The 22,697-nt window shown below is 45.7% G+C and overlaps 1 protein-coding gene across 18 annotated transcripts in view; it reads left to right on the top strand.

The window, feature by feature from the left end:
* Positions 1-22,697, top strand: part of MRTFB (myocardin related transcription factor B) — a 213,897-nt gene that overhangs the window by 162,707 nt on the left and 28,493 nt on the right. For 12 of the 18 annotated variants that reach the window (XM_039233581.1, XM_039233598.1, XM_039233589.1 and 9 more), the window contains 4 exons: positions 10,516-10,653; positions 13,724-13,971; positions 19,337-19,469; positions 20,370-21,410. In XM_039233581.1, the coding sequence (XP_039089512.1) occupies positions 10,516-10,653; positions 13,724-13,971; positions 19,337-19,469; positions 20,370-21,410 (1,560 nt within the window). The remainder of the gene's footprint in view (positions 1-10,515; positions 10,654-13,723; positions 13,972-19,336; positions 19,470-20,369; positions 21,411-22,697) is intronic. The other 6 variants (XM_039233590.1, XM_039233584.1, XM_039233588.1 and 3 more) reach the window with 3 other exon arrangements.

Here is a 22,697-nt window from a genome sequence, read left to right as displayed (position 1 = left end):
GAACCTTGTTCAACAAATATTTACTGAGCACCTATTATGTGTCACATTGTTTTGGGAACTGAAAATCTAGTACACGTAAAAGACTCTAACAAATATTTTTTGGTACTTGCATTGGAAATTCCTATTTCTTATTTTCCAGTGGGTGTTCCTGTTTCGTTTGGTTGTATAAGAACGCTTATGCTTGCACATAAGTTAGTTTTTCACCTCCTTATAGTTTTTGGCCTTACTGAAATTTTAATATTATTTCGTTACTTTAAAGCCAAAGCTATTAAACTGCTTAATGGAGCTGGTTAAGTTCTGTAGAAAATGTTGTTGTTAAAACCAAGTATCATAGCATTTTTGAGTGGAGAAGGAAATTTCACTATTAGCTGCCTTAACCCTTGTACCAGGGGAGGCCTGGGTTCAGAGAGGTATGGAAATTTGGGGATTAAAAATGTTTGCGTGTTTTCTTTCAGCATTTCTTCTCATTCCCGAATATCTCTTGTTCGGCAGGATTTTCCTCACTGCCCTTATCACCATGATCTGAAATACATTCATGCATTTGCGTGTTGTGTTGATGCCTCCAACTAAAATGTGAGCCCATGAGGAGAGGGACTCTGGCTCTTAGGGAAACAAGAGCGCGCGCGCGCGCGCGTGTGTGTGTGTGTGTGTGTGTGTGTGTGTGTTGGGGCGTCTGTGTCTGCAACACCCAGCACAGGGCCTGACATAGCAGAAGTGCTCAGGGGATGCTGAGGTGAATTCACCACAAGCGCTGACTGGTGCCAGGCCTGTCGAAGCAGTCAGCGTTTGTGGTCCTCCATTTGCAGGCAGAGCCTCTCGGGCTCAGAGTCATCAGAGGCAGTGCGGGCAGCTAGGTTCAGATTCTCCCATCGGGGTTTCGGGGCAAGAGGCCCTGACCTCTCAGCGTGGCTGGAACCTGGTCCGGGAGGAGGCGGAGTCAGTGACCAGCCCACGGCAGACAGGGAGAGCGAGGGAGAGCAGCCCCTACTGTATTCTCACGTAGTTGTTGCACTCTGGTCTTGAGCTTTAAAAATAGGGCTAAGAAGAATGTCAGGTATGCAAGTAAATACCAGTAAAAAACAGTTCTTCTTTTCCATTTCGGTTGGTTGTTCTCTGCTTCGGTCAGGCTGTCGGACAGCTATTAGCGTGGCCTTGGCTTTAGTGACATGGAATTTTTGTCCCGTCAGCCATCAGGCTGGTAATGGCCTCATGACAGCCCACCTGTGTTGTAGGAGATTAGTGTTTTCCCTTCCCTGCATTGTTTGCATTAGGTTTTTCACTTTGCTCTTGAAACTTGGTCTCCAGCTAAGTTTATAAGTGAGAACCTTTAACCAGAGGGAGTCCCGCCCCGTGGGCTGACATTCCTCAATTCCTTGAAGGAAGAAAGTAGTAGCAATGTTTCCTGAAGAATCGGTAGGGTCAGATTATTGCCAGTGCAGCACACATTAAGCCCGGGTCATTCTGGAGCCTAAATGCTGCCTTTTAGAACACTCATGTTGCCGCAGCTCCGGTGCCACATGTGCGCTGCAGGCCATTAACAGTCTGCTTTTTTTTTTTTTTTTTTTTAATTTCTAGGAGAGAGAGGGAGAGAGAGACAGTGTGAGCAGGGGAGGGTCAGAGAGAGAGGGAGACACAGACTCTGAAACAGGCTCCAGGCTCCGAGCTGGCAGGCAGCACAGNTTTTTAATTTCTAGGAGAGAGAGGGAGAGAGAGACAGTGTGAGCAGGGGAGGGTCAGAGAGAGAGGGAGACACAGACTCTGAAACAGGCTCCAGGCTCCGAGCTGGCAGGCAGCACAGAGCCCGACACGGGGCTCGAACCCACGAACCGCGAGATCATGACCTAAGCGAAAGTCGGACGCTTAACCGACTAAGCCACCCAGGCGCCCCATTAACAGTCTGCTTCTTACCCGTCGGCTCAGCCTGCACCAGAAGCCCCACTTCAGAGAGTGGTACACTGCCTCCCTAGACATCCAAGTAGAAGAACCCAGAAGCTAGGGCCGGCCTGCCGCACCTTTACCCTGTTAGATAATCTCTGAACCACATACCTTGAGGCCTTCTCACATGGTGTGTCCTTTATAAAATTGCCTGTAGTAGGTGTGTATTTATATAAAGTACTTATATGTATATAACCTTATATAAAGTTAGTATTGTCTAAAGAATCTGACAAAGATTCTCATTAGTATATCACACCTTGATTCATTCAGTTAAAGAAGCATCTCTCTGTTAACTGTGCTGTACTGAGGTTGAAGAAAGATAATCCTTGATTCTAAGTATGTTGTGGGTCTGGGACTTTTGTTTTTGTCATCAACTGCACAGGCAACTTTGTGATGCCTGTAAAGTCTTGCGGATTTTTGTGTCACCTAGAAGAGATAATCAGGGTCTGTTTTGGCACATTTTGTACTTTAATTGTTTTCACTGTTATCTGGTGTTAGTTTTATGAATTTGTCCAGGCATCTCACTTCATATATTTGTAGAATATATTTATTTCCCTAAATATAGTTACTTTCACATCTGTAGTTCAAGGGGAAAGAAAGTACCTGAAAACACTGCTTCATGAAGACCTCAAGTTTCCAAAGGACTGGGTTGTCCCCTCATTTTATCTTGGTGACCTCATCCTGAACATGCAGGGTCCAGCACGCGGCAAGTGCTTATTGCTTTCGTGAATGAAAAACCTGGGAGATTATCTCTGCAGCTTCTTTCTTCCTGCTTTAGAATTATCCCTGTATCTCCCAAAAGTCAGTCTCCTCACCGCTATTGAAACAGTCCGTACAAAGACAAGCGAACAAAAGAACAACATAGCTTATAATTTGGGTGTTCTTTGAGATTCTTAGTTTGCAGTCTTTAAAATGGAAACTCGGGGTAAGAGTTTGATGGTGAATTTAGTTACTATAGACCAGTGGTCCTCAGGGGCACTTGGATGGCTCAGTTGGTTAAGCGGCCAACTTTAGCTCAGGTCATAATCTCGAGGTTTGTGAGTTCGAGCCCTGCTTCGGGCTCTGTGCTGACAACTTGGAGCCTGGAGCCTGCTTCAGATTCTGTGTCTCCTCCTCTCTCTTCCCCTCCCCTGCTCATGCTCTGTCTCTCTGTCTCTCTATCTCTCAAAAATAAATAAACATTAAAAAAGAGAAAAAGACCAATGGTCCTCAAATTGCCTGTAGTGAAAGACGAGCATGTGTTTGCTTTTTTTACATAGTTTGTTTGATTTCCAAATCATTGTGGGCTAATGTTGCACAATACAGTAGGAGGAGAAGGGTAACATCAGATTTCCATGAGACTTCCTATGCTTGTTCCGGGCAGGTCACAGAAGTCCACGGATCCCACTTGGAGTGACTGTCAGATTTCACATGGCCTCTTGTTTGCCTGAACCAGGGTTTTTTATATGTTATTTAGTCATCATTTCATGCTACACATTTAATTCTGTGATTAAAACACATTTTTCTAACTTCCTTGTTCAATTTTATTTTTTATATATATTTGGCCTACTATAAATCTCAGGGCCAGTGTAGGGAATTTCTTTTTGTTTCTTTAAAAGTTATATTTACAGATAATTACTTACGAGGAAATTAGGCTTAAGATATTTTTATGGCTTGCTTAACGCCAGAATGTGTTATGACATGTTGTCTCCTGAATTCCTTTTCAAAGCATACAGATAGATACCAGAGGATTTAGTCCTAATGGAAAATATTCAAATAAAAGATATATTCCTTACAAAAAAGAAATAATAAAACACATAATATGCACCATGTCCTTCCTTCAAAATGTACATTCCACCAAAAAAAAAAAACTTCTTCTTTGAAATATATAATTCTGTGTGGTCTGTAAGAAACTAGCACTGCCTTTCCTTATTCTCTTTTCTTTTCAATTTCGATCAAAGTACAGCTGGAAAGGAATTTGCCAGAACAGTAATGGAACAGACATCACACATCAGAGCTCAATTTATTTTATGCCTAAGAAACTCTTGAACAATGGAAAGCTGTAGAAAATTAAGAACAGCTAGTTACATGTGGGCACCAGGGGCTGTTACACTGGTGCTTTTAATCTGAGGACCTTTTCTCCCTCAGCGATCTCTTAAGCCATTTAATTAATCATTTATTGTAAGCACCCACGTGTGTAACTGACATTTTCCAAGTCTGTGCTGTGGGGACAGCTCCTGTGCTGAGTTGGAAGTAGGGCTGAGGGAACCTCTTGGGTCACTTCCTCTGTGTACTTTCGTGAAGACGGGGTTAGGGGAACTTGGTACAGTTTCTCCCATTTTATCAAGTAACTTTTAGGTAGATGAGCTTTTCCAAACAATATAGACATCTTAGGCTGCAGCTAACAAAATGAGCAAGGTGATGTACACATATATTAAATAATTAAAATGAGACTAACTTTTATTACAAATGCTTATCAATAAAGGCCTGAATTAGGTCATCAAAGAAAGTGGCTGTAATTTCTGTTGTTACCCTTTCAGTCTTACTGTCTGTAACTTACATGTCAAGAGGACTTAGATTTGGAGCTGGTTTCCAGAATTGACTATGAAGTTGTGTTCCATCCTAGCTCCTAACTCCATTCTCCTGTGACCAGGAGGAATAGGAAAGTGTACTTTCTACAGAATAGGCTTTTCCTATGTATTCATAAATCAGTCAGGGTTTATCAAATATAAGTGAGATAAGGATAAAAAATAATGGCCAACATTTGCTGGGCACTTATTTGGGCCAGGCACTGAGCTACTTACATTACACGTATTACCCGCGGCAGGTGTCATTAAGAGAGCATCTGTCTGACCTGCACAGGATTTGAACTAAAGACTATGTTCTTATTAAGTCAACGGTTTGAGATTCTTCTTAAGACCCTTTTCAAACACATCACCCTGGTATAACTCATGGTGACAGTTATTCTTTGTGTTACTTAAGAAATGCAGGGGCACCTGGGTGGCCCAGTCAGTTGAGTGTCCGACTTCAGCTGAAGTCATGGTTTGAGTCCTGCATTGGACTCTGTGCTGACAGCTCAGAGCCCGGAGCCTGCTTCATATTCTGTGTCTCCCTCTCTCTTTGCCCCTCCCCTGTTCGCACTCTGTCTCTCTCTCAAAAATAAACAAACATTTAAAAAAATGAAATGGGCAAGGGACTAGAATAGAGATTTCTCTAAAGAACATCAACAAATGGCAAATAAACACATGAAAAGATGCTCAACATCACCAGTCACTGGAGAAATGCAAATCAAAACCACAAGGAAATACCACCTCACACCACTAGAATGGCTTCTACCCAAAAAACATAAATTAACAGGTGTTGGTAAGGGTGTGGAGACATGGGAACCCCTGGGCCCTCTTGGTGGGATTGAGAAATGGTGCAGTCACTATAGAAAAGGGTATGGCAGTTCTCTCAAAAATCTAAAAATTGAATTACCGTATGATCCATAAATTCCATTTCTGGGTATATGCCTAAAAGAATTGAAAGCAGGGACTTGAGCAGGTAAGTGTACAGCCATGTTCATAGCATTATGGACAATGGCCAAAGGTGGAAGCAACCCTCGTGTCCACTGACAAACAAACGGAGTGTATATGTACGATAGACTATCTCTTAGTCTTACAAGAGAAGGAGATTCTGACCCACACTACAGCCCATGGGACATTATGCTAAGTGACGTAAGCCAATCACAAAAGGAAAAATGTCTGATTCCACTTTTATGAACTACAACAGTCAAATTCATACAGATATTAAGTAGATGGTGGTTGTCAGTGGCTGCTGGGAGGGAGATTGGGGAGTTGTTTAACGGATAGAGTTTCGGTTTGGGAAGATGCAAAAGTTCTGGAGATGGACAGTAGCAATGGTTACAGAACATTGGGAATGTACTTAATGTCATAGGACTATACACTTTAAAATGCCTTAGGGGCACCTTGGTGGCTCAGTCAGCTAAGCATCCAACTTCGGCTCCCGTAATGATCTCACGGTTTGTGGGTTCGAGCCCCGTGTCAGACTCTGCTGACAGCTCAGAGCCTGGAGCCTGCTTTGGATTCTGTGTCTGCCTCTCTCTCTGCCCCTCTCCTGCTCGTGCTCTGTCTTTCTCTCTCTCAAAAATAAACACTAAAAAATTTTTTAATAAATAAAATGGTTTAAATGGTAACTTAAAAATTTTTTTTACATTTATTTATTTTTAAGAGACAGAGCACAAGTGGGGGAGGAGCAGAGAGCACATGAGACACAGAGTCCACAGCAGGCTCTCGGCTCCAAGCTGTCAGCACAGAGTCCGACATGGGGCTTGAGTTCACAAACGGAGATTGTGACCTGAGCCGAAGTCAGACGCTTAACTGAGCCACCCAGACGCCCCATTGTTTATTCATTTTTGAGAGAGAGAGACAGGGCATGAACAGGAGAGGGGCAGAGAGAGAGGGAGACACAGAATCTAAAGCAGGCTCCAGGCTCCAACCTGGCTCAAACTCACAAACTGCGAGATCATTACTGGAGCCGAAGTTGAATGCTTAACTGACTGAGCTACCCAGGTGCCCCTAAATGGTCCCTTTTACATTATATATATTTTACCACAATCTTTTTAAATAATGGGTTTTTTGAATAAGGGATACATGCAGATCTTCACTATTAACCAAGTCATTAAGTACCAGCCAAGTTCACTAGATATTGTGCCAAAAAATTAATGTTCAACTAGTTCTAAAAATAAAGTGCCTAGGGGCGCCTGGGTGGCTCACTCAGTTAAGTGTCTGACTCTTGATTTTGGTTCAGGTTATGATCTCACTGGTTCATGAGATCGAGCCCTGTGTCAGGCTCTGTGCTGACAGCGCAGGACCTGCTTGGTCTCCTTCTCACGCTCTCTCTTTCTCTCAAAATAAATGAATAAATAAAAACTTAAAAAATGAAATATCTAAACTTTTAACAATGTATTACGTGAAGTGGTCAGTGCTAAGTGATATATTTTAGCAAAACTAGAATTAAATATGGCGTTAAATATCCATCTATTAAATATACAAAGCATGTGTTTTTGATTTGTATTCAACCCATTCATTGACTAGCATTTGTTTTATTTGTCTGGGGATCAGCAAATGGAAACAATATTTAAAGAATAATTGCATTTTGAATTTCTTATTTGCATATTCCCATCTTAATTAAGATCTGTTCTGCATCCTGAATTAAAAACACATGTATTTTAGACTTAAAATCTACAGTCCAAAAAAACCTTTGTTTTTACATATCAAGTTTCTGCCCCTCTGGATTGCATGAAGAAATCTAATAAAAAAAGGAACTTACCAGAGAACAATGATTGGTCCTTGACAAGTGTATCGTCTTCTCAGAAGGAACCAGTGCAGACACCTGATACATTACAAAATTTTAATCAGCTTAAACATTGACTTTGACTTATTTTTTTCTTTTGTAGCAGAACTTTTCCCTTCGCTGTTTCTAAGAAGAGAAAAAAAACCAGTCTTTAAGATTCACAGTGCTTTCTTTTCCGGTTTTGTTTAAAGCCTAAGCATCCCTCGTTAGATAACAATGTTTTTCTGACATTTCATGTCATGGTATCATGATGACAGTTGAAGAGATGGTGGTCATGAGACCTGTAGCTTGGGAACAGCACTCCGATCGAATAAAACAGAGCAGAGCTTGCGGCTCTTTGTTTCCTTGGAGAAAAGATTCTGAGTCATTTTCAGATTAAATTTTCAAAGTACAGAAGGTGACCTTAGTTCTCAGTGGAACTTTGAACATTTAAAGTATTCTTTCAAGACTTTAGCTCGCTTTGTGATGGAACAAAATAAGTGTAGTACCCTTTATGGCTTGGATATTGTTTTTATGCTTTTTGGAATACCATCATTACAGAAGTACTGATACTTAGATTTTTGGGTAACCCTAGCCACCAGGAAGGATCCTAACGTCCTAGCCACTAGGATGTCAGCTTGTTTGAGGGGTCATTCCTAAGGCACATAAGACTGGCAATATGTAAAGAAGAGTTTAGACATCTCTCCCATTATAATCAGAATTTATCTTCAGATCAGGTAATGTGAATAATCACCGTATCTCAGTTGGGTTATTCTTGTGTTATGCTGGGGTCTGTGGTTGTCTGGGCAGCAGAGTCGCACTGAAATACCAAAGGAGCTAGTAAGATGAGAGAATCAATAATCAAGGCTGAAGTCAGTCAGACAAGGTCTAGAAATACAGGAGAAGCATTTTCATAAATAGATACCACATTATGCTTGTGGATTATTTTTCAGATTATTAAAATGGACAGCTGTCACATGCATCATTGCAGTCATATCAGTCACTGGAGGGCTGGATGGATAAAATAGCTGCCAGGTTAGGAGAATTTACCTGCAAGGAACAAAACACACACACACACACATGTATATGACTATATATACACGTGTATGTGTATGTAATTTTTTAAATATACTTTATGTACACACACATATATAAAGATATATGTGCAAATATGTGATTCTACTTCATATGCCAATTATTTAACAGCCAAGGAATGTTTTTCCCCTATGGGAAAACTGACCCAGAGATAAATATCCTCACTTCCAAAAAATGTGCAAAGTAAAAGGAAAACCAAGAATTTAAAACCATATCTCTTAAGACAGTGACAACTTAGCTGGCCACCAACTTTCCCCTCACATCAGAGGTTCATTGAGAAGGCAGCTGTCTCAGCACCGTTTGGGGGCAGACGTCAGCCTGGAGTACAGGTTTCAAGACTCCTGGAGAAGTTCCTGTCTTCACTTCTGTTTGAATGAAATCAAGTGCAGGGTTCTCCCCTTACTTACCGGGGACGTGTTCCCAGACCCCAGTGGGTGTCTGAAACCGCGGATAGCACAGAACACTGTATATACGGTTTTTCCCTATACGTACATACCAGTGTAAAGTTTAATTTATAAAGGCGGCACGGTAAGAGATTAAGAACTGGAAAAAAGAGGACAGTTACAAGTAAATTATGTGAATGTGGGCTTCCACTCTCAAAATGCCTCATTATTGTACGCTGTCGTCTTCTTGAGGACGTGAGATGATAAAAATGCCTCCATGAGGAGATGAAGCGGGATCAATGACATAGGCCTGTGATGTAGCATTAAGCTGCCATTGACCTTGTGACCGTATGTCAGAGGAGGATCCTCTGCTTCAGGACCACGGTTACCCACGGGTCACTGAAACTGCAGAAAGATTAAACATGGGTAAGGGGGCTACCGTATAGCCATCTTTCAAAAGTCACATCTTTTTATTGTCAACCCTTACTGTTAGTAATTATTTAAAAGCGGAAATCAATGGCAAGAAGGAAAACTCAGGGAGACAGCCGCCACAGGCACGCACAGTTAATTGCACACTCACACATGCTCACGGTCTCAGCTGGCCTTGAGAGTGTGACCCAGCATGAGTAAAGCCACAAGGAATTTCCATTCACCCATTAAACAAATATTTATTGAATAACTAGTATGTGCCAAGCTTCATATTTCTTGCTGCTGAATAGCCTCTGAGTTCTCAGGTCATTTATTTTAAGGAAGGAAAATACAATCTGCTGTTCTTAAACCCAAATACATCAGCAAAAGAACTGATTCTGATTCTTGTAATGGCTTTAAGAGTTGTGTGGGGAGGGGGGTGGAAGTGATAAAGGAAGAGATTTTTCCTTAAAATAAGGCTGGTAATAGTTAAGTCCATGTAGTAATTGCTATGCAACATTTAACTGATTTGTTATCATAGTAATATCTCTTCCCAGTAACTGAATACTTAAAATCTACTTACAGTAGATAGTCAGGGGAAGTAGGCTGTTAGGCTGTGGAGAAAAGCTTTGAAAGCCTTCGGTAGCTTCCTCTGTTAATATCTGACACCACTCCCAGGTTTAGTGGTTACTTGTTTGGCCTTGGTAACAAATTAGCTTCTTGCTTTGGGTGTGAGTGAGAGTGCCCTCAATGAAACAAGGCCATCTTAGAATACATTCTTCAGATGCCCGACTGTGGTGGGAAATGGACAGACATGGTTAAAGAGAGTGCTAGTCGGACTTGGACACAGGGACGTAAGCTGTAAAGCACATTTAAGGACATGTGTGGAGGAACCTCCAGGGAGGGGGTGCTTCCTCACCGAACGCTGCCGGGCCGGGGACCTGGGGTGTGCTGGAGAGGCCCGAGTGGGCCAGAACCGAGACTGAATACCATGTTTGAATTAGCCGGCTTTACTGTGATCTGCACGGCAAGAAAGCCTCCCCAAGTACCACATACTGTTCTGATCATTTCTGCAAGAGCCTTGGACTTTGCTTCTGCCAGAAAAGGGCGGTTCTGACTGTATTTCTGAGAAAACACCTCTAGGGTCTAGCCCATCCAACCATCTTATTTAGCTTCTGCTTTTTGTTGCCGTTGGGGCGAACTTGGCTCCTTGGACGTGAAGCATGTTATTCCGCCATCTGGGTCTCAGACACAATAGCATATTTTCTTTTGTTTCTTTCCTAGGGGGCGTTCAAAAAATGAGGTCACTCCCTTGTAACACTGGTTTTTCTAATTTTATGCCATCGAGTTCACACGCCTGCTCTCTCTCTGCCTTTTCCAGCAGTTTACTTCAGTGTCCCCAGCAGTTCCTGAATTCTTGAAAACTCCTACTCCGGATCAGCCCCCGACCCGGTCCCCAGCTCCTGTCCTCCCCACAAACGCGGTGTCCTCTGCAAAGCCCGGTCCAGCACTGGTGAAGGTGGGTTTCCGGCCTGCGCTGGTGTGTGAGGTCGGTTTTCTCACGGCTCATCCTTGGCCCTGTGCGCGGAACACAAAGGCACGTGTCTGCCTTTCCGCCTGGAGCCTTGAGGACACAACCATGGGCACTGGTGAGCTCAGGCCTTCCTGTTGGACGCCACCACCCTCAGCAAGTGGCTGCTGCTCTGTAGTCAGCGAAGAACTGCACAGAGCTTGGTCTCTAGAAAACTACCAGAGCCACGCAGAAAGGCTTTAGGGTACATCTCATCAGCGGTTCCCCATCCTGCGTCCATCCAGGCCACTAAGATGAAAAGACACACCAGAGGTAGGGTAAGATAGAGTCACTTCGGCACAGCACTGATGAATCATAACCCTCCCGAACAGATGTCTTTAATGGTAACATAATTTTGGACTTATTACACAAGGTCAAGCTCACTGGTATTCCAGATGTATTACATGACAGCTCAGAGGCTTCAGACAGGCAGCTACAATTTTTGCTTCAGCAGATTTGGCCTGCAGATTGGTGGCACTGTTCCCTACATTTTACTTGGCGAAATAATTCAGTTAGAAGAGGCCCCTGGGGGGGCGCCTGGGTGGCTTAGTCGGTTGAGCGTCCGACTTTCGCTTAGGTCATGATCTCACGGTTCGTGGGTTCGAGCCCCGCGTCGGGCTCTGTGCTGACTGCCAGCTCAGAGCCTGGAGCCTGTTTCAGATCTGGTCTGTGACCCCCTCTCTCTCTGACCCTCCCCTGCTCACGCTGTCTCTCTCTCTCTCTCTCTCCTAGAAATAAATAAAACATTAAAAAAAAAAAAAAAAAGAGGCCCCTAGGAAGATTAAAAATTTGAATATGTAGTATGCTTTAAAAAAATTTTTTTTCTGGGGCGCCTGGGTGGCTTAGTCGGTTAAGCGTCCGACTTTCGCTTAGGTCATGATCTCGTGGTTCATGGGTTCGAGCCCCGTGTCGGGCTCTGTGCTGACTGCCAGCTCGGAGCCTGGAGCCTGTTTCAGTCTGTGACTCCCTCTCTCTCTGACCCTCCCCTGTTCACGCTGTCTCTCTCTCTCCTAGAAATAAATAAAAATATAAAAAAAAAAAAAAAAATTTTTTTTTTCAGTGCATATAGCACTGCTAAATAAGGGGGGGAATAAACAGGAATAGTGTAAACAGCTTTTGCCAAAAGCAGCAGAACCCTGATCTCCAACTTTTAGAACTGAAAAAGGACGTCAGAGAGCTAGCTCACCCTCTCTGCATCTTTCCGTGAGGAAGTGAGGCCCCCAGAAGTCATAAGGCCAGGCAGGACCCAAGCCCTCGGAGGGCACGGGCGACTTCCTTGTGCCTCCCGGTGAGCGCAGGGCAGCACTCCCCCAAGGGAGGTACCTGGGGCAGATTCCTCCCTTCTGTCTACCCTCTGGCACTCCCCTGGTCCTCAGCCCTCGTGCACAGAGGAGGCCTTTCTCTTTCTACTCCAGCCTCTCTTTGTCAGAGTGGCCCAGTGTTTGCGGCTTCAGGGCACAGAGCAGTGTTATTTCACCATCTTCTATCACTTGGTACTGGAGCCAGAAATTCCAGAGGGTGGCAGGCGGCAGCTGAGCTGATATCCGCCCTCTGCCCACACCCGCAAGCACAAATCACTGATGACACCAAGACTGAATGCCAACGCGTCTTTCCCTGTGGGCCCTGAGTGGTCTCTGCCTCTCTGAATTGCTCCTCTTCACTAGTGTATCTTTACGGAGGGCTTTGATTCTAGGGCAAGAGGCATCGTGTAGGAATGTGACAGCCAGAGGCTGGGTGGGCTATCCTAGGACTCCGCTGGCAGAGGAAAAGCCAGGTACGTGCTGGGAAGCAGACCGCAGTTTTTCGGGGTTTGTGAGGAAAGCTGTTTCCCACCTTCACTTCCTGAGAGAATGTGCCATTGAAGACGTAGGAGCAGACTTAGCCAGAGGGACGGTGGTTCTGACGTGCCTGGTCCGCTCCCTCTGCCAACAGGTGCCTTCCTGATTGGCTGAGTCACGTGTGTCCTTACATAACAGTTATAGTGCAGCCTCCTTAACCCACAGCCCGTTGGTTGTTACCATCACTCTGAAAACACCAGCAGTAAAATCTGTTGTTGAGAACACGATAAGCAGATGACAGGGAGTTGATGAATAATGTGAGATTGCAGTACTTTGTATTTGTGTCATCATTAGAACTGTGTAACCTTATAGTCTGCTTTATTCCATTAGAAGCGCTCTTCTGTTTTTACATAGTCACTAAAGAATATAATTTTAATGGCTACAAAATATAGTGCCCAGTTAGGGTGAAGCACACCTTATCCTTTTCCATTTGTATATTTAGCATACAGCCCATTTTTCACTAGGAGACAACATATGTAAGTGTGTCTAAACAAGAGACCCAAAGTAACTTTTTATTGAACTTGAAAAGATCATGCTTAGCTGAGTACATCCTTCCCTTACTCTGAGGAAACAAGGAGCAGGAGAAAGTTAAGTTCTTAGGGGCCAGATTGTTTTTAAGTTTATTTATTTTGAGAGAGAAGGTGTGAGCAGGGGAGGGGCAGAGAGAAAGGGAGAGAGAAGCCCAAGCAGGCTCCATGGTGTCAATACAGACACCGACGCGGGGCTCAAACCCACAAACCATGAGATTGTGACCTGAGCCAAAATCAAGACCGGAAGCTCAATCGACTGAGGCCCCAGGCGCCAGATTGCGTGGTCCGAGAAGGTACACACATGCTTTCATAGCTCCGGCAACGTATGTGGTGTACTGCTTTCCAGAGCGGCTACACCAGTTTCTGAGGTACGTTGCTTTTTTATGTCAGATCATTTAGGCACGCGGTAGAATAGGCCGCAATGTGGTGGCGCCTCTAAAAATGGTCCTCTCTTAAAAGCTGAGAACACACTGAGGGCTGATGGGTATGGGGGGAGGGGAAGGGGGGGCAGTGGTCATGGGGGAGGGCACTTGTGGGGATGAGCACTGGGTGTTATATGGAAACCAACTTGACAGTAAACTATTTTAAAAAAGGTATAAAAATTAAAAATAAATAAAAATAAAAATGCTCCTCTCTTTTTCTTAAAAATAGCAAAGCCATCCCAAGAACCCTAACGACAAGCACCGTAGCAAAAAGTGCAAAGACCCCAAGCCACGGGTAAAGAAGCTGAAGTACCACCAGTACATCCCGCCCGACCAGAAGGGGGAGAAGAGCGAGCCGCAGATGGACTCCAACTACGCCCGCCTGCTCCAGCAGCAGCAGCTCTTCCTGCAGCTCCAGATCCTGAGCCAGCAGCAGCAGCACTACAACTACCAGACCATCCTGCCCGCGCCGCTCAAGTACGGGGGCTGGGGCGGCGCGCGCCGGTCCGCTGGTTCCCAGGGGTGCATGTCGTGGGGCTGCACGACTAGTCTCCCTCGTTGTGCTCAAAGCCCATCAGGTGGCATCTTGCCCTGGCGCCGGTGCCAGGACGCTGCCTCCCCGTCCAGTGTTTGTCCTCCAAAATCCGTTCCGAGCCTTAAGCTTTCAAGCTTCAGGTGCCCTGAAGAGAGCACCCAGGAGAGATCTGCCTGTCATTTACCCAGATAGTATCAGACGCTGTGAGAAAAGTATAACAAGTGTAAGTCCTGCTACAAACAGCTTAAAAAAAGGGGGGAAAAAGGATGAGTGTAGAAGCTGGAGTGGTCAAGGAGAGCTTTATGGAAGCAGGCAGGGTATTTCTATGGGAAAGAGCCTGAAACTTGGGAAGGGCCCTTTCATGCAAAGGGGAATGATCCCCGTGCGGGAACAGAGGAAGGAGCGGGCAATGCCTCTTTACTGGATGATGAGAAAAATAGCCTGAATGAGGAATGCGATGAAAAGTCGAAGACAAAACTGAGTCGAGCCCGTGTCAGAGGAACTTGAAGCCGAGCAGCCTTGCATCTTGATGTGGTAGATGATTCAGAGGACTGGAGCGGTGAAACCACAGTGCAAGACAGGGCAGCGGGATGCTGGTAATGAAGGGGAGTCTGGAAATAGAAAAAACAGGAATTTCACAATAAAGGAGATGTGAGAGGATAAGGGCATTGATAAGGGGAAGCAAAGAACAGATGAGAGATGTTTCAGAGACAGTTAAAGGTCTTGGTGACCAACAACTGTGGAGAAGGAATGTGTTTCCAGAGTCTGAGCCCAGTTGGGAGAGACGGAAGGGAGTGAGTTCCGACAGCTTCTGAGACTGAATCCATAGCAAACTTTGATTATGTACGAAAGGAAATTTCTAGGTTTCCATCCTCAGTATGCATTTTCTGGGAAACATAGATACAAATGCACATGCCCTTTCATTTCCCTCAGTTTTCAGGAGAAAGGGAGATTTACATTCACCTCACAGAAAGAAAGTCTACAAGGTTCAAAATTTCATTTGAGTTAAAAGTTTTCCTCAGTGATTAGGCCGCTCAGTTTATGATCCGTGTAGTGTGTGGAAACTCACCCCCGCTAGTCTCCGCGTATGCCGAGCATTCCAGCACAGGGCGCCCCACTTCCTGGGAGCAGACAAGGAGTAAGATCTGCTAAAAGGCTCCTCTCTTAAGAACTATCGCCTCATATGCTAATGATTATCAATTCACTGTTTTCTTTTAAGATCCTGATATCTCGAGGAAGATTAGACCTATTAGTCATTTGGACCTTCCTGTGAAGCACTTAAATCTAAAACATCAGGGCGCAGAGATGAAGAAAGAAAGAATTTTTGTAGCATGTTGTTATTTTAAGAGCAAGCAGGCCTGACTGAGATGTTGACCTTGGAAGGGAACCAGGGAAGACCAAAGAGAATTGGAAGCTCATCAGAGGCAAACCGCCGCCGCTTCTCAGCTTTGTCCAGGCCCGAGGGAGGCGTCCTCCCCTGCTGCCTCCTCGGGCATCAGGCACCAGGGATGCGAGCGGTGACTGGCTCCCCTCTGCGTGCTCCTGACAACGCACCCAGAGTGTGCGCGGCTGCTTGACATCATTGTGCTCCTCTCAGTAACTCCAGGAGGAGGTGAAGTTGCCGACCGCACTCCCAGGCGAGGAAACCTGGAAAACTGAGAATCTTATAAAAGGATTTTATAAGTAGTATCTATGAAACAGTCTTTTCTGTAATGAAAGAAACTGACTGTGTGGGGCCAGGGCGTAGATGGGCAGAGTGCATCTGAGGAGCTGAGTCTCTGGTCTGTAACGGTTCTGTGTGTTTCCACTAAGGCTGCAGGCTCCCTGTCCCCCGTGAACACCCCTGGCCGCCGCAGCCCAGCCACCCAGCCCAGGAGAGCATCCCACACAAGATCCAGGAACACGGAGGGGGAAAGATCACTTAGTTTTGTGCGCATCACTGGGGAACGTCACTTCTGTTTAATTTCCAGGTTCTGAAGGTGGAGATGATGTTTTCTAACTCCGTGTTTCTTTTCACCAAAATTCCAGTACAGGAGGCTGGATGCAGAAGTCTGTAGCACCCACAGCAGTGAGGTTCGACCTCATAACACAGCCCCTGGTACCGTGCAGGATGGGGTGGTAGTCACAGCATAGCCACACGCTGACAGGGGGTCCTGGAGGGTCGTTTCGGGTGTCTGGACTTCGGGCTTCTCGCCCACACGGACATTTGACATTGCCACGGCATGTTTTCGTTCTCTGTTGGTCTAGGGGAAAAAACAGAGGTCCAACTTACTCTCGTTATTTCAAAGATTGAACCAAGCAACTTACTCTCGTTATTTCACAGGTTGAGCTGTTAACCATAGTGACAAGTACAGCATTACAGAATCTCAACCAAAAGCACGAATAGAATAATTAATTGTTCACAAGGGAGCAGAAGTCGGTTGGGGGGAATGTTGCAATTGCGATTTAAGAGAGCATAGCCACGCATATGCTGCATAGGTGATTATGCCATACATCTGTGAGGGTATTAAACTTCACTGGGCGGTTGATTAGGGAAAAAAATTCTTAAAAAGTCTCCTTGTGGAGATAGTAATGAAAGTATGGTTGAGAGGTTCTGATTTACAGAACATTTTTGTAATCCTAATAGATTTTAAAACTGAATTTTTAGAGAGGAGAAAAATGATACATAAAATATTTGTCATTTCATCCAGTTTCAAGAAACTTCATCTCAAATACTTAAAGTATTTAACTTCCATACAATTTAGGCAGATTTTTTAAATTTTTTAAATTTTTAATTTATTTTTTAGAGAGAGAGAGAGACAGCATGAGCGGGGGAGGGTCAGAGAGAGAGGGAGACACAGAATCCAAAACAGGCTCCAGGCTCTGAGCTAGCCATCAGCACAGAGCCCAATGTGGAGTTCGAACCCACGAACCATGAGATCATGATCTGAGCTGAAGTCGGACGCTTAACTGACTGAGCCACCCAGGCGCCCCAAGGCAGGTTTTCAAAGACCCCAAGTGAATGTCAAGAGTTAGCTGTTCACAGGGCCAGAAATGGCTCAAACGCCATCTTCCTAAAACCCACTGGACAAAGCTCATCTAAGCATGGACCTCTCCCCATAAGCAACATCAGGTCCCTATTCAGAATATGAAATTCAGAGTCTCCATGCTTCAGCACCACGGCTCCTGTAAGGATAAAGCCCGAGGCTCCAATGGAATTTGCTGTACAGTATCAGCCATCATGTGTACCTTTCTTTAATTGGTGTCAGCCGCCCAGAAGAGGAAATGCCATTGTTGCCAAGAGTATCATGGGGAAGAAGCTAGAACGGGACCCGGCTTTGCTGTGGAAAAGAGTTTAGGAAAATGAGTACAGAAGTACCACCCCTTTTTTAATCACCTTTTTAAATGAAGTGTAAGTGATAGAGAAGTCCATAAATCATAACTGAAAAATGATGCCAGGTAAACACACCTCCATAACCACTCCCTAAATCAAGAAATATATTATTATCAGTGCCCCAAAGGCCCCCTTGCATCCCCTCTCAGTGACTACCTGACTTCTCTCCCATTGAGTAGTTTTGCCTTGTTTTTGGACATTATATAAATGCAGTCTTACGGTATATGTATGCATGTGAGTTCCTTTGCTCAACATTGTGCTCGTGAGATGCATCTTTACTGGTGCAGATAGCAGTAAATTTTTATTCCTGTCTGGTCTTCTGTAATGTGTCCACCATCATCATCTTGGTGGACAGCTGGGTTGTTTCCAGTTGGGACTATTATGAATAAGGCCATACTAAGCATTCTGACCTGTGTTTTTGGTTCATGTATGTAGATCTTTGTCAGGTGTCCCTTGAGGAATGGAATTGGGTCGGGATAGGCACAGGTTTTTCTGGAGTAGATAACATAAAACACTTCTCCAAAGTGATTGTGCCAATCCCCACTTCTACTAGCCGTGATTGAGCGCTCTGGTGTTCCAAGTGCTCCGTGTCGGTGTCTTGCTCGTCACAGCGGCAGTTCTGCTGGATGTGCAGCGCTGTTTTGTCATGCCTTTTTTCATTTTCCTCGTGTCTTGTGAGGTTAAGCACTGTTCACACATTTATGGACCATTTGGATCTATTTTCTTGTGATAGGCTTGTTCAAGATTTTCCCATTTTCCCATTGGACTTCGTGTTTTTCTTACTGATTTGTAAGATTTTTTTGTATATTCTAGATATGAGGACGTGTCAGAAATATGTATTACAGGGGCTCCTGGGTGGCTCAGTCAGTTAAGTGTCTGACTTTAGCCCAGGTCATGATCTCACGGTTCGTGGGTTTGAGCCTCATGTAAGGCTCTGTGCTGACTGCTCGGAGCCTGGATCCTGCTTCAAATTCTCTGCCCCTCCCCCACTCGCTCGCTTGCTCTCAAAAATGAATAAACATTAAGAAATTAAAATAAATATGTATTAGAAGTATCTCCTCCTATGGTTTGACTTTTCACTCTTAAAGCTGTCTCTCGTAGTGCGTTTTGTGTCCTGTTTAAGAAATCTTTGCCTACCCAAAGGCCCTGAAGATATTATTCTAAGTTTTCTTTTTTTTAAAGTTTGTTTGTTTGTGAGAAAGAAAGCACAAGTCAGGGAGTGGCAGAGAGAGAGGGAGAGAGTGAGCCAGTGCAGAGCCTGATACAGGGCTCAAACCCACGAACCACAAGATCATGACCTGAGCCAAAGTCAGACACCCCAAAATATTATCCTGTTTTCTAAAAGCTTTATTGCTTTTATAATTCACATTTAGGTTTTTGAGATGGTGTGAGGTAGGGGTCAGTCCAGGGCCTTAGTTTTATCTGTATGAATATCCAGGGTGGCCCAGCACCATTTATTGTAAGGACCACCGCCTTTCTACTGCACTACAGTGCCATCTTGGTGATAATCAAGAGACTCTCTCTGTCAAGGTTTCTGGATTCTCTCTTCTCTTCCATTTGTTGTTCTGCCCTTGTACCAGCATTACACCATCTTACTAACTGGCTTTTTAATGAATTTTGATAACTGATGGTATGATTCTTCCAGCTTTGCTTTTTTTTAAGGATGCCATGGCCATTTTTGGTCCTTTGTGTTTCCATATATAGCTCAGAGTCACGTTCAGAATTTCTACCAAGCAAGCAAGCAAATAAAACTTGCAGGGATTTTTTTTTTTTTTTGGGGGGGGGGAGGTCTAATTTGATATCTTTATAATATTGACTCTTCCAATCCATGACCATGGTATTTTTCTCTTTACAAGTTAACAACTTGTTAGCAGAAGGAATATCAAATTCAGAAATGATTTTATTATAAACTCTAATTTTCTTTTTCTTTGAAGGCCACTCAATGACAAAAATAACAACAGTGGTAATTCAGCTCTGAACAACACCACGCCTAACACACCAAGACAGAATCCGCCTGCTCCCGTGAGAAAGCCGGGACCTCTGCCTTCTAGCTTGGATGACCTAAAGGTAATAATTCAGAGTAGAGTTCATTCACGCAGAATTACCACAAAAACATAAATAATTGGCCACATTTGTCTGACGTGTAGGTAAATTTTCAATAGACATTTCAGCTATAAGATAACTTTTCCAGGGGTACTTTCCGTTTACATCCATTAAGTTTCTTTGAAAAGGACTAGTAATAACTCTCATTTGTTGAGCACACACCATGTGCGGGCACCAAACCGCTTCTGACTGCACAGGGAGATTTTCTTCTTCCCCACTCATTGCTGAGTTGGGGAGAAGCAGGGAATCTACTCTCCGAGTCCAGACTGCACAGGCTTCCACCCCAGCTCAGCCTCTCGTCATCCATGGTAGCTCGGACACAACGGGTCAGCCTCTCTCTGTCCCAGTCTCCTCATCTGTGAACCAGGAATAGTGATAATAATACCCACACCTCATGTGAGGATTAATTGAAAGAATAGGGCCATCTGAGTGACTCAGTCGGTGAAGCGTTCAGCTCCGGCGCTCCCCTCAGGTCTTGATCTTAGGGTCGTGAGTTCAGGCTCCGAGTTGGGCTCTGCGCTGGCCATGGAGCCTGCTTTAAAACATACATACATACATATATATATATATATATACATGAAGCGCTTCACCAGTGTCTGGCACATGGTAATTACCCAATGAATGTGACTGTTCTCATGATTTCTGGTGGCAAGTCCTTGGACATAACAGGAATTACCCTCTAAAAGCCCTTGCTTTCCCGCCGGCCTTTCCAGTGCCTCAGGTCCACAGCTGTGTGTGTGTCGGGAGAAGAACCGTGCTAGTGCGGGGCTGGCAGGCGTAGGCGCCGTCCCCGTCCGCGCGCCCTATAGGTCTGCCGAAAGCTGCGGTGCCGAGAGAAGAGACGTGACGTGTTTGTGCTTGCAGGTGTCGGAACTGAAGACGGAGCTGAAGTTACGGGGCCTTCCGGTGTCAGGCACCAAACCAGACCTCATCGAACGCCTGAAGCCCTACCAGGAAGTGAACAGCAGCGGTGTGGCTGCCGGCAGCGTCCTGGCGGTGCCAGCGTCTGCCATCGTCACCAGCAACCCCGAAGTCACCGTGGCACTGCCGGTGACAACGCTGCACAACTCCGTGACGAGCTCAGGCTCCTCTTTCAAGGCAGAGCTGCCGCCTGCCGGAGCCAGCAGCGTCGCCCACGTCGAGAGTGTCACTTCCCCTCTGCCCATCTCGCCGTCCCCCTCCGAGCAGTCCAGTCTCGGGACCGAGGACACAAGCATGGCAGACACGTTCACCGAGATCATGACCATGATGTCTCCTGCGCAGTTCCTGTGCTCGTCGCCTCTGAGAGTGACGGGCAGCGAAGAGAGCCCGAGTCCCACCAGCAGCACGCTGTCGAGCCTGGAACTGGATGCGGCCGAGAAGGACCGCAAGCTGCAGGAGAAGGAGAAGCAGATCGAGGAGCTAAAGCGGAAACTGGAACAGGAGCAGAAGCTCGTGGAGGTTCTGAAAATGCAGCTTGAGGTTGAAAAGCGAGGGCAGCGGCAGCAGCCGCCGCTGGAGCCCCAGCCCGGCGCCCCCACCGCTTCAGCCAGCAAGCTGGACCCGAAGCTCGGCGGGGTCGGCTCCTCCGTCAAGGACGAGGCGGCGCTCCCCGACTGCTCCAGCCCCAGGCAGCCTGGGCCGCTGGCCGGCCACCCTGTAGGCCAGCCCGTCTCCACGGGCGGCCAGAACCTCGTTGCCAAAAAGGCCGTAGTGATCAAGCAGGAGGTCCCCGTGGCCCAGGCGGAGCAGCAGAGCGTCGTCCCGCAGTTTTACGTGAGTTCCCAGGGACAGCCGCCGCCTGCCGTTGTCGCTCAGCCTCAGGCTTTACTGACCACACAGACCGCTCAGCTGCTGCTGCCGCTGTCCGTCCAGGGCTCCAGTGTCACCTCAGTGCAGCTCCCAGTAGGCAGCCTCAGACTCCAGGTGTGAAGTGTGGCTTCTAACTCCTTTGCCTTACAGCCTGCAGGGAACAGACACTTGCCTAATGACGCGCGCCCGAGCCCTCTCATAGTGCACCCAGACCAGGCCTCAGAGTCGCAGAAAATGTGGGCGTGGGCGTGGGAGGCGTAAAATTTAATTCAGAAATGTTAATAGCTGGCATTGTCTCATTATGGTAAAAACGAGCAAGGGGTGCTTTCCTACTTTTGATAGCTTTTGTCTTTAGTGAACACGGTGTCTTTAGTGAACATGCAGACATTTTGAAATACCAGTTAAAGTATCATGAAACCAGCTGTGTGCAAGGCACAGCATCAGTACCTTTTTTTTTTTTTTTTTTTAATTTAAGTTATCTCAACACCCAGCATGGGGCTCAAACTCACGACCCCGAGATCAAGAGTCGTGTGCTCCTTCGACTCAGCCGGCCAGGCGCCCCTTGAGCTTTAAATGGCTTGCCCCCTTCATCTCTCCCTTCCCCCAGAAGATCTCAGTTTGATAGCATCCATTTTGAGGTAGGGAAACTGAGGCCTTGAAAGGTTGGATAAGTTGCTCCGGGCCAGCTCTGGGCCTTCTGATTGCCCTGCTTTTACTTTTACGCCCACCCATGTATTCTGCCTCCTAAATGTGATTCTTGAAAGACACCATTGAAGTGAAGATGCCTAAGGCATGTGGGGCATCTGAGGAAGGTGTGACCACAAACTTAGGGTGAAGGTGTTCCTGAGGGGGATGATCAAACACTGGTAAACATAGCACCTCCTTTTATGCCTCTGTAACCTGTGTTGACCTTGATTTTATGCAGTGCATTTTGGTAGGTTCCCCCACAGTGTGTGGGCCACAGGCAAACAGAAGCCACCTGTGGGCATTGCTCCTCAGCTTTGACCCCCACCCCACCCCCGCACACTCGTCATGGCGCAAAGCGTTGGCTCATGCCCCTGGGGCTAAGGAAACATGACCCAGAGGCCCTGGCATGTGCAAACATTCTAATTCCCCTGCTTCAAGTGTAGAGTGTCTGTGACATAGAAAGTCTACTCTGTGGTACAGCTTTTCTAAACATTTTCTTTCCACCCAAATCTTCCACTAGAGTTGATGTTCTCTCTTCGGGGCACGTGCAGCCCCCACACGTAGCTGACTGTTTCCAGAGGGCGCACATACTGTTGGCGCAGTCAGGCCTCAGGTCTCCTTGCTGCTATGAAAATTATTTTAACACCTGACCTAGTATGTGTAGAGCTACTACAGGTTTTTATTCAGTTTTCTGTTTTCTCAAAATTTTCAGGT

Source organism: Hyaena hyaena, unplaced genomic scaffold (assembly GCF_003009895.1).
Source record: "Hyaena hyaena isolate Hyena2069 unplaced genomic scaffold, ASM300989v1 scaffold_76, whole genome shotgun sequence".
Lineage (NCBI taxonomy): Eukaryota > Metazoa > Chordata > Mammalia > Carnivora > Hyaenidae > Hyaena > Hyaena hyaena.
This window is presented reverse-complemented; position numbering and strand designations above follow the sequence as displayed.